This window comes from Globicephala melas, chromosome 11 (genome assembly GCF_963455315.2).
Source record: "Globicephala melas chromosome 11, mGloMel1.2, whole genome shotgun sequence".
Lineage (NCBI taxonomy): Eukaryota > Metazoa > Chordata > Mammalia > Artiodactyla > Delphinidae > Globicephala > Globicephala melas.
In genome coordinates, this window is record NC_083324.2 from 61,859,081 (window position 1) to 61,871,335 (window position 12,255).

General features: G+C 37.5%; 1 protein-coding gene across 18 annotated transcripts in view; it reads right to left on the bottom strand.

Moving 5' to 3' along the window:
- Nucleotides 1-1,056: 1,056 nt before the first annotated feature.
- The window catches only part of MLIP (muscular LMNA interacting protein), a 286,505-nt gene continuing 275,306 nt past the window's right edge, over nucleotides 1,057-12,255 (bottom strand). For all 18 annotated transcript variants that reach the window (XM_060308350.1, XM_060308346.1, XM_060308336.1 and 15 more), the window contains one exon: nucleotides 1,057-2,961. In XM_060308350.1, coding sequence (XP_060164333.1) covers nucleotides 2,956-2,961 — 6 coding nt within the window. In that variant the 3' untranslated portion in view covers nucleotides 1,057-2,955. The remainder of the gene's footprint in view (nucleotides 2,962-12,255) is intronic.

The window sequence follows — 12,255 nt, forward strand, 5'->3', positions numbered from 1 at the left end:
GATTCTTTACTGGTTCCTTCCCTCCCCTGACTCACTGCCTCACTCCGTTACCAGGGATGCCTATGGTCACCTCCCAGGTAAACTCATCACGCTAAATACTTGTCTTCAAATCTGCTTGCCACAGAACCCAAATAAAGATACACCCTCGGCATCTGTCTATTCCACACTACCTACTCCCACCTCCTTCCTCCTAAGAATCAGTTGTGCTCCTAAGCTGCTCAGGACACTGATGCTAGTACCAACCAACCTGAAAAGCACTCTGCTCTCCATGTTCTCCCTGCAACCAACTTGTCCATCCTGTTTTCATGGTCTCAACAGTCTGATATTTGCTGAGAAGCTGAACAGATTGGACTATGATGTTCGGATGCAGGTTGTTTTGGTAGAAATAGCATAGTAGGAAAGCCAAAAGGCCTTGTGCTAGGTTTATCCATCACTACCTTATTTGACCTCAGTCAAATAATCCTTCAGAAATAAGGCTTTCATCGATGATATGAAAACAATAACACCTAAGTGACAACTGCGCTGAGTTAGAGGGTCTAGAAGTCTCTGAGAATTGGAAAATCTAAGGTGAATAGGACATCATATTCAAACAAATTTCCTGTCTTATAAGTTGCCTTCAAAGATGGTAAAGCCTGAGGTTTCAAAGCTCATATCTCCAAGTAGAGAGATACTCAGGGACATAAGAACCCTAACACATTGCTGGTGGGAATAAAAATGAGGACATGCATTCTAGAGAATAGCAGTCTGGTAGCACTTCATCAAATTAAGCACATACAGACTTAAACAATTCTAAACCTGGGTATATAGTCCAGAGAAATTCTCACAAAGTCCACAGGAGGTTACATGCAACAATACACATCACAGCTGTTCCTGGTAGAGGGATGCATCCTGAGAGCTCACTGTGGGGCAGGTGGGCAGGTGAAATGTGAAGACCACACCCCAGGTAGCTGTAAGGAAACAATCCACTAGGTATTTATAGAACAATGTGGATAGAGCTTAAAAACCATGTGCTAAGTGGAAAAAGAAAAGAAACAAAATATAAACTATAATGTCATTTACTTTTATTAAATACATATGCAGAGAAAAACAATGCACATCCTCAAAACATATATAGGTAAAGAATATTTATCAAACACAAGAATGTGTGCTTTTAGCAGAAGGGAAGATAGAAATTGTTATAAAAGTTAATCAATCAGTCATCCAATCAACAAGTACACAGAAGAGGGGGTCTTGCCCAAACTTACAACAGCAATGAACTAGGGAGTGTGATCAACTCAATCTTTTATTCTCAAAGTCAAAAATGAATGGACAAATGATTGAATAAATAACTTGGTCTTAGAATCTGATTATCTGAATGTTAATTCTGTCTCTACCACTTACTAGCTTGATTTAACCTTTTGAAGCCTATTCTTACAAACATAAAATCTGAAAAATACTATTACCTGTCTCATAGGCTCATTGTGAAGGTTAAATCAAATTCATGGTGCCTGACACATGATCAGAGCACACTGAATACTAGAGATGGTTATCAATAATCTAAAGTGATGCCTCACACAATTTAGCAGGTAGAGATTTTTGTTTAGGGGAGGAGAGAGAGCAGAAAGCTTTATTAAGGTTCCACTGCTTCTCACGCACTAATGGAGGAGATGATGAGAACTTTGTGTTTCCAGGTGCCAACTGATGACTGGCAATGGAGCCTTCCAAAATGGCCTGTGGCAGGATGATGGGGGTGATGGAGCAGTGGTCTGAGGGAGCCGTGGCTCGGACAGAGCTGGCTCCCAGGGGAGCATGTGTTGTGTGCAAGGGTATAGTCTCTACTGAGAGTCCTCTGCTACCAGGAGCTCACTGTCCAGAACTATTGTGGACTCTTCCTTAGTGTGTTGCCCCAGTAGAAGGCTAGAAAAAGGAAACCACTTAGAAAAGGTGAGCACAGGATACTGAGGATGGCAGCTGGGAAAAAAGAGACCACGGCCAATATGGTGGGCATTGGGCCTGCTGGAGGTTGGCTCCGGGATTGTCACCAACAGTGTGGTTTGCTCTATAGTCTTGGCTGCTCCCAAGATTATGGGTACAAACTAACACTGAAGTAGCCTTTGCAAGAATCATGTGGTGATGGTCAGAGAGACAGTGATGTTAGAAACATTCCAGCAACACCACCTCAACATGACTGTCTGTCCCATCAAGCACAGGACCCAAACAGAACAGGAAAATAGCATGCGTTTTGTGAAAATACCAACTTTCTCACATTCAAGAGCTCCCCCAATGAACTCCTGAAAGCAGGCAGGGGCTCCTTTTTAAAAAGTTGCTGTTCTTTTTTTTTTACATGAAAAAGAAATTAAGCAGAAGGGGAATAAATCTTGATTCAGGGAGTAATGTGTGCATTAAATAAAACTGGTGTTGGGCTTCCCTGGTGGCGCAGTGGTTGAGAGTCCGCCTGCTGATGCAGGGGACACGGATTCGTGCCCCGGTCCGGGAAGATCCCACATGCCGCAGAGCGGCTGGGCCCGTGAGCCATGGCCGCTGAGCCTGCGCGTCCGGAGCCTGGGCTCCGCGAAGGGAGAGGCCACAACAGTGAGAGGCCAGCGTACCGCAAAAAAAAACAAAAAAAAAACAAAAAAAAAAACTGGTGTTGAAAAATCGTCACACCCATCCTTCTATTTCCCTGTGATTTGGCTGCTAAACAGAGGGGCATGTTAATATTGCTGTCAGCTTAATAGAAGGCATTCAAGGCTCTAACAGTGGTGGGAGAAACTGTAGGTAAATATCTCCTATGTCAGGTATTAGTGAGTACTTCCATGTTATATGCCTGCAGGAAACTTTTTTTTAGTTCCACTGCAGTTCATAAAGGAAACACTAAGACTGAAAAAAAATAGTAATAAAAGTTAAATCTAGCAAGTGATTAGCACCAGCACTCCAAAAAGCTTCAGCTCAGTCTGGGTTTTCACTTCTTCATCTTCATTGCTGCAAAATAAGAGAAAATAGTAGTCAGGTTAATGGAGATATAGAATTTTAAAAACTATGCCCCATTCATATTCAGGTGTAGCATCTCATATAAAAAATGGTTTGGAGTAGGAAGTTTTTGTTTATTTTTTTCCTCAGTAGCTGTTTTCTTGTTATACAGTTAATGGCAGGATAAAGACACACAGCTGTATCTTCAGATCAGACCCTGATCTCTCAAGAGCTCAGCAGAGCAGTTCTGGCCTACTGAGAGGGGTGACAATGGCTTTGAGGGGCTGACGCCACCTTAAGGAACAGCCCTGCCATAACCCACCCACACCTCCTCACCCTTCAATCGCTTGGTTACCTTTTCCTTTAGTATTGAGTGCATCGTTCCGTAAAATGTAACCTCTAAAACACGGAGGAGGTAAAGTGAACTGGGATTGGATTAAGTCCCAGCTTTCACAAAAGGGAACATTACAAAAGTGAGAGACAGCAAATGAACCTCTTGCTATGGAGTATGGAGTGGAGTGGTTGCACTGATTTCTTTATCCATCAATCTCTATTTGATAGGGTTACACTGTCTGGAGCGGACAAGGTAAACTTGACTGAGTGGAGATTGATATTAGCAGATCATACCAGTCGAGAAAGAAGTATAAAAGAAAATATCAGAGAGGAGGGCAAAAGAGAAATTTAGTTCTAAAACTGTACTCTAATAGAACAATGTGATGAAATGACGTCAGTGGAAGGAAATGACCATAAGTTTGTATTTCCAGGTACCAATGCATGGCTGTCAAAGGAGCATTTCATCCCAAAATGGCTGGTGGAAATTGAGGGAGGTCAGTTTCTCTTCTTTGGGCAACTCTCTCTGTTTTTTGGTTTTTGTTTTTTTCTTTTTTCTTTCTTTTTTTTTTTTTTTGCAGTACACGGGCCTCTCACTGTTGTGGCCTCTCCCATCGCGGAGCACAGGCTCTGGACGCACAGGCTCAGCGGCCATGGCCCACGGGCCCAGCCACTCCGCGGCATGTGGGATCTTCCCGGACCGGGGCACGAACCCGTGTCCCCTGCATCGGCAGGCGGACTCTCAACCACTGCGCCACCAGGGAAGCCCTGCTTGTTTTTTTTTTAATTTTTATTGGCGTACAGTTGATTTACAATGTTGTGTTGGTTTCAGGTGTACAGCCAAGTGAATCAGTTATACATATATCCACGCTTTTTTAGATTCTTTTCGCATATAGGTCATTACAGAGTGTTAGGTACAGTTCCCTGTGCTATACAGTAGGTCCTTATTCATTATCTATTTTATATGTAGTAGTGTGTATATGTCAGTCCCCAACTCCCAATTTATCCCTCCCCCCCTCCCATTTCCCCCTGGTAACCATAGGTTTGTTTTCCACATCTGAGACTCTATTTCTGTTTTGTAAATAAGTTGTTTTTTTGTTTGTTTGGTTCATTGTTGGTTGGTTGGTTGGTTGTTTTGTCCTGGGCTGGATCACAGGGTGAAGAAGCAATCGTCTGAGAAAGCTGTGGCTCAAAGTTGGCTCCAAGGTGGACATGGGGTATGTGCAAGGCGTAAGGAAAGCAGACAGGAAAACTGCAGGTGGCATAGCCAAGTGGCTGAGCAGGATGGTGAAACAGGACACGTCCTGCATCATGGAAGAGGAGCTGCATTTGTTAGATGAGAAGGAGTAGGTGGAGGAAAAGTTGCTAAAACAAGAAGTAGCTTCACTCCTGCACTGATTTGTTCTAGCCACAGAAAATCAATAGTCATGAAATAACTGAGTTGTAGCTTTCATCATCTGGAATTCTCTGAAGGTTTCGAATGAAAGGAGAAAAAGCCTCAATTCCTCCTTTTCTTTCTAACAAATAAAAATTAGCATGTTTTTGATTTTCCTGAGAGTAACAACATTTGGTAGTTACTCTCACAAAAGATTTAAAGAAATCATCTTCTTTGGCTAACCTTTATGAAGGGCTATTTATTTTACATATCAATACTAAGCACTTTACATGCATGAATGCAAATCTTCACCATAATCCTTTGATCTCATATTACAGAGAATGAAATTGAGGCTCCAAAGATTAAATATCATGCCCAAGGCCACAGTATTTGAAACTAAACCCTCGTTTGTTCAATGTTTCTTGTTTTTTTGTTGTTGTTGTTCATGCAGTCATTAGTTTGTTTCACCCATATTAAAACATATATCACGTCTGGCTTATAAATGGTAAACTCTCTGTCACCAGAAGAGTTTCAACAGAAGACTTATAAGGCTATACGGGATTATAACATTCAATAAAATATTGGACTAAATGCCCTCTCAATTATCTTTCAAATGTAAAATGTTATAATTATAGGAATAATTAAATGAGATTGAAGAAGAATAATATCTCATCCTCTGACACCAGGCTGGCAAACTGAGCACTATTTCTCAGCTCTTCCTGAATGAGACGGAAGGTCAAAGTAATGTTTGCCACCACGATTCAGCAGCTGGTTTGAAATGGCATGATGCTATGACAGGTAGAGTCATGATTTTGGGCCTTTTGTGGCGTTTCTACTTTCCTTTGCCAATCTGAGTATAGGTAAAGAGCTGAATAACCTGGGAAAATCAAATGTCTACATTTAAGAAAGATGGAGATCATTAATAAAATAAATAAATCATTATTTTCAGACTAGACCGCTGACAGTGAAGGCTCAGTATTATATCCTATCACCAGTTGAACAACAGAGTTATTTTGGATAAGAAAATATAAATAAGAAAGACCTTAAGACATTTACAAAATCATAATTTTGAAGGGCGTCACATTCCAAAATTTGTTTTGCTTAGAGTTAACTTTGGGTAATAAATGATGTAGCTGTGAAACTTTAATCCAATATTACAGAAAGAACGTTCTTAAAGAATGTGCTGTGTAAATTGATTTTTCCTTCCCTTTTAATACATAACCAACTCTGAATATTCTTATCTGCCAAATGAAAGCAGAATGATCTACATATATGTTTTTATAAAGATGAAACGAGAGCAAATTGTCATTTCCAGAAAATGCATATCATAATTTATTGACAGTTACATATTTATTTTTTTCTGAAAGATTTTAAATATATTTTGGACATTTACATAACTACTAACTATGGTGTAAAAATACAAGATCTAGTATCAGAATTTATTATCCATAAGCCAGAAGTGATAAGATGTTCATTAGCTAAGGTCCTGCAAAGGTAAGATGGTAGGTGGAGAATGTGGATATAATCAACTCTAGGAAAGACAATATTGAATCTGGGGTCAAAACCGTTTAATATCTGGGTTACCTGACCTCCATATAGTTATTAACCCTGATTCTATTATTTTGTTTGTTTATCTTGAAAAACTAGCACACACAGGAATGTCTGTCCTTCTACTTTCTGACTTCTGCTCAGCTTTTTACTGTGATTCACTACAATATAAAAATCAACATTAAGCTCTTGAAAAGACTTTGAAGAAGAAACCCCCAAACTGTCAAACCCCCACTTCTCCTACAGTATTATCAACGGAGTCCCTAGAAAAGAAAAATCAGTGAGACTTCTTTCTTTTTAGTGGCTATTTCAGGGTCAGACTCTGAGATTTCAGTTCTGCCCCATGTCAGCCAGGTGTAAGGACAAAGAGAAACGTTCGAAAAGAGGCTTAATTCCCCTTGTTGAAAATAAGTGAAGAGATTTCCCTCCCTTGTTCCTAGAGCAATTTATTTTAGAAAACTTGTCTTTATAAGTACATTTTCTTCTCTTTGAAATGGTGATAAATCCTTGTGAAAACTAGATGGGCATTTTGTCAGCTTTAAGACTCAGGAAAGTCTCAAGGACTTGAGAACCATCTCCTTTGAAGGTAAACATCCGAGGGAGATAGCAGCCTTATCTCCGAGTTTCTCCCAGTTTCTGAGGGAGGGTGGGAGCCTAACTTTAGCTGACACCTGGCTCTAAGTTATAAAACTACCTCCTGTCATAAAGATATGAGAAGTTTCTTTTTCCTTTGGGTAAAACCAATGAACTAACATAGATGGTGCCCCCAATTAACAGGTGATTTAGGATGAACTGTGTGTAATAAATGGTGCTTGTCAAGTCCTCTTACTTGAGGATAAATTGAATTATTGTTTATCTTGAGAACATATATATATAATGGGTTACACCTGCTCGGCTATATGAAGCGTGAGATTTCTTCTCTCTTTTCAGTCTCTTAGTGTTTGTGATAGGTATCACATTCTGGTTTGAATGCTTAGTCAATAATATAAGTGTTTTCTTTCTCTACCACCTTTGTGAAGAGGACTCTGGGTTGGCAAATATATATATATTTAAATTTTATTTCCTCAACACAGGCTGTGGGCTTACAACACAGGAAGGTCATCTTGATGGGGTCCACTGTTGCTAAATCTGGTTGTCAGAATGTCCTTGCCCACCTGGATGGCTGGGCAAGGTAGCTACTCATTCAGGTATTCATATGAGGTTTCTTTATAAGACAGATTTACCCTGGCCCTCTAGCAAGTTGTCGATCAAAGCATATGAATCTTCTTTTCATCAGCAGTTAAAAATATCCAGATACCAAGTTCTTCTCTACGGTTACAACCTTGAATGTTGCAATCCAAGATTTACCAAAGCTTGATTTTGGTGAATAATATTTATGGGAAATTGCCTGAAGAGAATAGAGTGGGCCCATTCCTCTTGGTAATTTCATTTTTACCCTTAAATCAAACCAGAAAATGAGAGTTGCTTCCATGGACAAATAACTTATTCTTCTCTTTTATGTGTTCTAATCTGGAGAATAAAGATAAAGGAATGAGACACCTGTCCCATAAAATTAGAACTCAAATCATCAATGGAGGTTCTGGTATTCAAAATAAAATGAACACAAAAACTTATATTTTTGTTTTTGTTTTGCAGTTTATATACACTGCAGGAACAAATCAATCCTAGATGGTCACCTTGCCAGCAGAATTGTTATCTTGGGAACCCTGAAGTGTTTATTAAAAATCCGCAAAGAGAAGGAATAAGATAACAGGAGAAGAATTTGCCTAGTATGTGTTCTGTGGGCAGGTAGTGAATGATTAGCTCTCCAGTTGTGTTAATAACAAGTGGATATGAAAGGTCAGAACCAAATGCGTTTAATCGTTTTTGAAAATCAATTGACCCTCAGTTAAAAATAAAATAGGCCTAGGACTGAGTGTAGCAGGTGATGTGAAGAGTGGCAGGTCGGTTTATATCTCATCCCCAGTATGACTTTCACATTTAAACCTGTAGAGAGAGAAGTGGGTATAGAGACGTGTTGTGGATCCAAGTTGCTGAATTCACCAGATATGATGAATACAATCATAAATTATGGTTGCTAGTGGAATTTAATTTTTTTCTAAGTAACTATAATCAAAAAGCATTTATCTCAGGCAGAGAGTCTGCTTTAAATTAGATGGTGTCATATGTACACCTACTTGGAGATTACTGCATTGGTGTCAACAGTTGTTGGTGGGAATGTAAATTGGTGCAGCCACTATGGCAAATAGTATGGAGGGTCCTCAAAAAACTAAAAATAGAGTTACCATGCAATCCAGAAATCCCATCCCTGGGCATATATCTGGACAAAACTAATTCAAAAAGATACCTGTGCCCCTATGCTTATAGCAGGACTATTCACAATAACCAAGACATGGAAACAACCTAAATGTCCATCAACAGAGGAATGGATAAAGAAGTTGTGGTATATATATATATATATATATATATATATATATATATATATATATATATATACCATTGCTACCATTTACAGCAACATGGATGGAACTAGAGATTATTATACTAAGCGAAGTAAATCAGAAAGAGACAAACACCATATGATACCACTTATATGTGGAATCTAAAATACAACACAAATGAACATCTCTATGATGCAGAAACAGACTCACAGACATAGAGAACAGACTTGTGGTTGCCAAGGGGTTGGGAGAAGGGAAGAAGGATTGGGAGTCTGGGATTAGCAGATGCAAACTATTATATATAGGATGGATGAACAACAAGGTCCTACTGTATAGCACAGGGAACTATATTCAATATCCTGTGATAAACCATAATGGAAAAGAATATGAAAAAGAGTATATATATGTATAGCTGAATCTCTTTGCTGTGAAGCAGAAATTAACACATTTTAAATCAACTATACTTCAATAAAATTTAAAAAATAAATGCAAGCACACTCAAAAGAAAAATATATGAAAATGATCTTCCTTTGAAAATTGATCAACCAGCTGATCACAATGGTTAAGTCCATTGTTTAGGGGTCTCTCTTTCTTCTATGAGGATTAATCAGTGGCCAAGTATTTTTTAAAGTGCCAAATAAAATGCTAAATAAAACATTCTTTGGAAGTACTAGCCCTCAGACTTAACTCACAACAAATGCTATGCCTGACCCCAGCCTAAGTATTTTCCAAACCTGTGTAGAATGTCACAGGAAGCATAAAGCATTAGGTTTTACTAACTCAATTACAGTGAATCTCAGCATAGAACAGATATCTCAGAAGTAATCTACCATAGATTAAAGTACAGGTTAAACTTTTATGACATCAGACAGGAAGAATTTGTGACCCAAATTTTTATTAATTCAAAGCATTCCCTGAAACACCATTTCTTATGATCCTCCTGCTTTTACTTTCAAATTTGTGTTTCCAAGGTTCCAAATGATTGACTTTTCTAGACTGCCAATGAAGGAGATAGAATTTGAGGATCTCAATTCCTGTTGTACATGTAAATCACCGGTGGAGATTTTAAACCAGCATTTGCCCACCTCCAGAGATTCCTTTTTTTTTTTTTTTGAGCTTAACAGTTTACTTTGATTTTGACTTTTAAAAAATACTTTTAAGCATTGCTTTAAAAAAAAAAACATGTGCTTTTAAGAGCACCAGAGCAATAATGAGATTTTTTTTTCCATTTCAATTTCTCTGATTTCTAAAGAGAATCTAAAACTTATCAAGGGACCAGTGAAGACATTTTTTTTTTTTGGATTGATAGTTTTTTGTTTTATTGGAGTACAGTTGCTTTACAGTATTGTGTTAGTTTATACTGTACAGCAAAGTGAATCAGCTATACGTATACATATATCCCCTCTTTTTTGGATTTCCTTCTCACTTAGGTCACCACAGAGCACTGAGTAGAGTTCCCTGAGCTATACAGTAGGTTCTCATTAGGTATCTATTTTATACATAGTATTAATAGTGTATGTACGTCAATCCCAATCTCCCAGTTCATTCCAGCACCCCCTTCCCCTTGGTATCTATACATTTGTTCTCTATGTCTGTGTCTCTATTTCTGCTTTGTAAATAAGATTGTCTATACTAATTTTTTCAGATTCCACATATATGCATTAATATATGATATTTGTTTTTCTTTCTGACTTACTTCACTTTGTATGACAGTCTCTAGGTCTATCCATATCTCTACAAATGATCCAATTTTGTTCCTTTTTATGGCTGAGTAGTATTCCATTGTATATATGTGCCACATCTTCTTTATCCATTCCTCTGTTGATGGACATTTAGGTTGCTTCCATGTCCTGGCTATTGTAAATAGTGCTGCAATGAACATTGGGGTGCATGTGTCTTTTTGAATTAAGGTTTTCTATGGGTATATGCCCAGTAATGGGATTGCTGAGTCATATGGTAGTTTTATTTTAAGTTTTTTGATTTCATTTTCCTAGAGTGGAACACTGTTCTTGGGGATTTTAAAAAGTCCCAGGAGATACTAATGTTGAGCCAGAGCTGAGAACCACTGACCTAGATGAGAAGTCAAATTGTCATTTTGAGTTAGTTGTCTTTAAATGGATTTCATAAATCATAGGACTTGTAAAAATGATGATCATATTAAATCAGATAAATCTGAGGTCTCTGTTTTTAAATGAATTACTGATCTATTTGAAAAACTAGTGTCTACAAATAGCAGGATCAAATGCAAGAAACAGGAGTCTGGCAGTAAGGAAGGGAGACTGCTGTCTTTAGGAAATGAGAGAAAACCAAGAGGGAAATTCTCAGATCTGATCAAGGTTCTTCCATGAGTGTTTAATTGCACTGGATTTGTAACTAGCTTTACTCCCTAGTTCATATGGTTATAAGACGAGAATTGCTTTATAAAAACAGGTAGTTTTCTTGTTTGGTGCTTTATAAAAACAGGTAGTTTTCTTATTTTGTGGGTAAATACATATCAAAAAGAGGGTTTGGGAAAAATACATGGGTAAATATTACAGTCTGATCACATATCATAAGGAATTGTAAAACGTTATTAAATTGCTCCCAAATGTGCCAGTATAACTAAGACATAAAACCCAGCATACTAGGTGGATAAAATGGTAGTTTAATTATTTATGTTTCTTTTTTTTTTTTTAGTTTGATATATATTTATTTATTTTTATTGAAGTATAGGATTTACAATGTTGTGTTATTTTCAGGTGTATAGCAAAGTGATTCAGATATATATATATATATATATATATATATTCTTTTTCAGATTCTTTTCCATTAGAGGTTATTACAAGATATTGAATATAGTTCCCTGTGCTATACAGTAGGACCTTGTTGTTTATCTATTTTACACATAGTAGTGTGTATCTCTTAATCCCAAACTCCCAATTTATCCCCCCTCTTTCCCCTTTGGTAACCTTGCTGGTTTTCTATACCTATGAGTCTATCTCTGTTTTGCAAATAAGTTCATTTGTGTCAAATTTTAGATTCCACATATAAGTGATATCATATGATATTTGACTTTCTCTGTATGACTTACTTCACTCAGTATGACAATCTCTAGGTCCATCCATGTTGCTGCAAATGGCATTATTTTGTTCTTTTTTATGGCTGAGTAATATTCCATTTTGTGATTTTTGTGTGTGTGTGTGTGTGTGTGTACATTTCTTTTAATACTAAGAGTAACTCACTATCTCTCACAACTGTTAAACTTCAAACTGTAGGGGTTTTTATGGTATTGCTTTATATATTCTAAACATGAAAGTTGAAATCATTTTTTCACAATCTTATCCACTAGCTTAATGCTAAGTTTTATCTCTAGGATTGTGATAACTGGTGCCCCCAAAGTGTAAATACTACATCTACTCTGTTCTTTTCAGCAATGGAGTCTTTCACATTACATAAGATTCTCTTAATTCAGCATTTGTTATCTGAACCAGATGCTTTTGTTATTTAAACAACCAACTGACTTTCTGTTATTGTGTAGAAACATTCTTATTTCTATCTGTAGTCTCTGTAAGCTTGAGCCAAAATTATGATGTTTGAAAGAGAACATTTGATTATTTTTTAACATTCATTGAA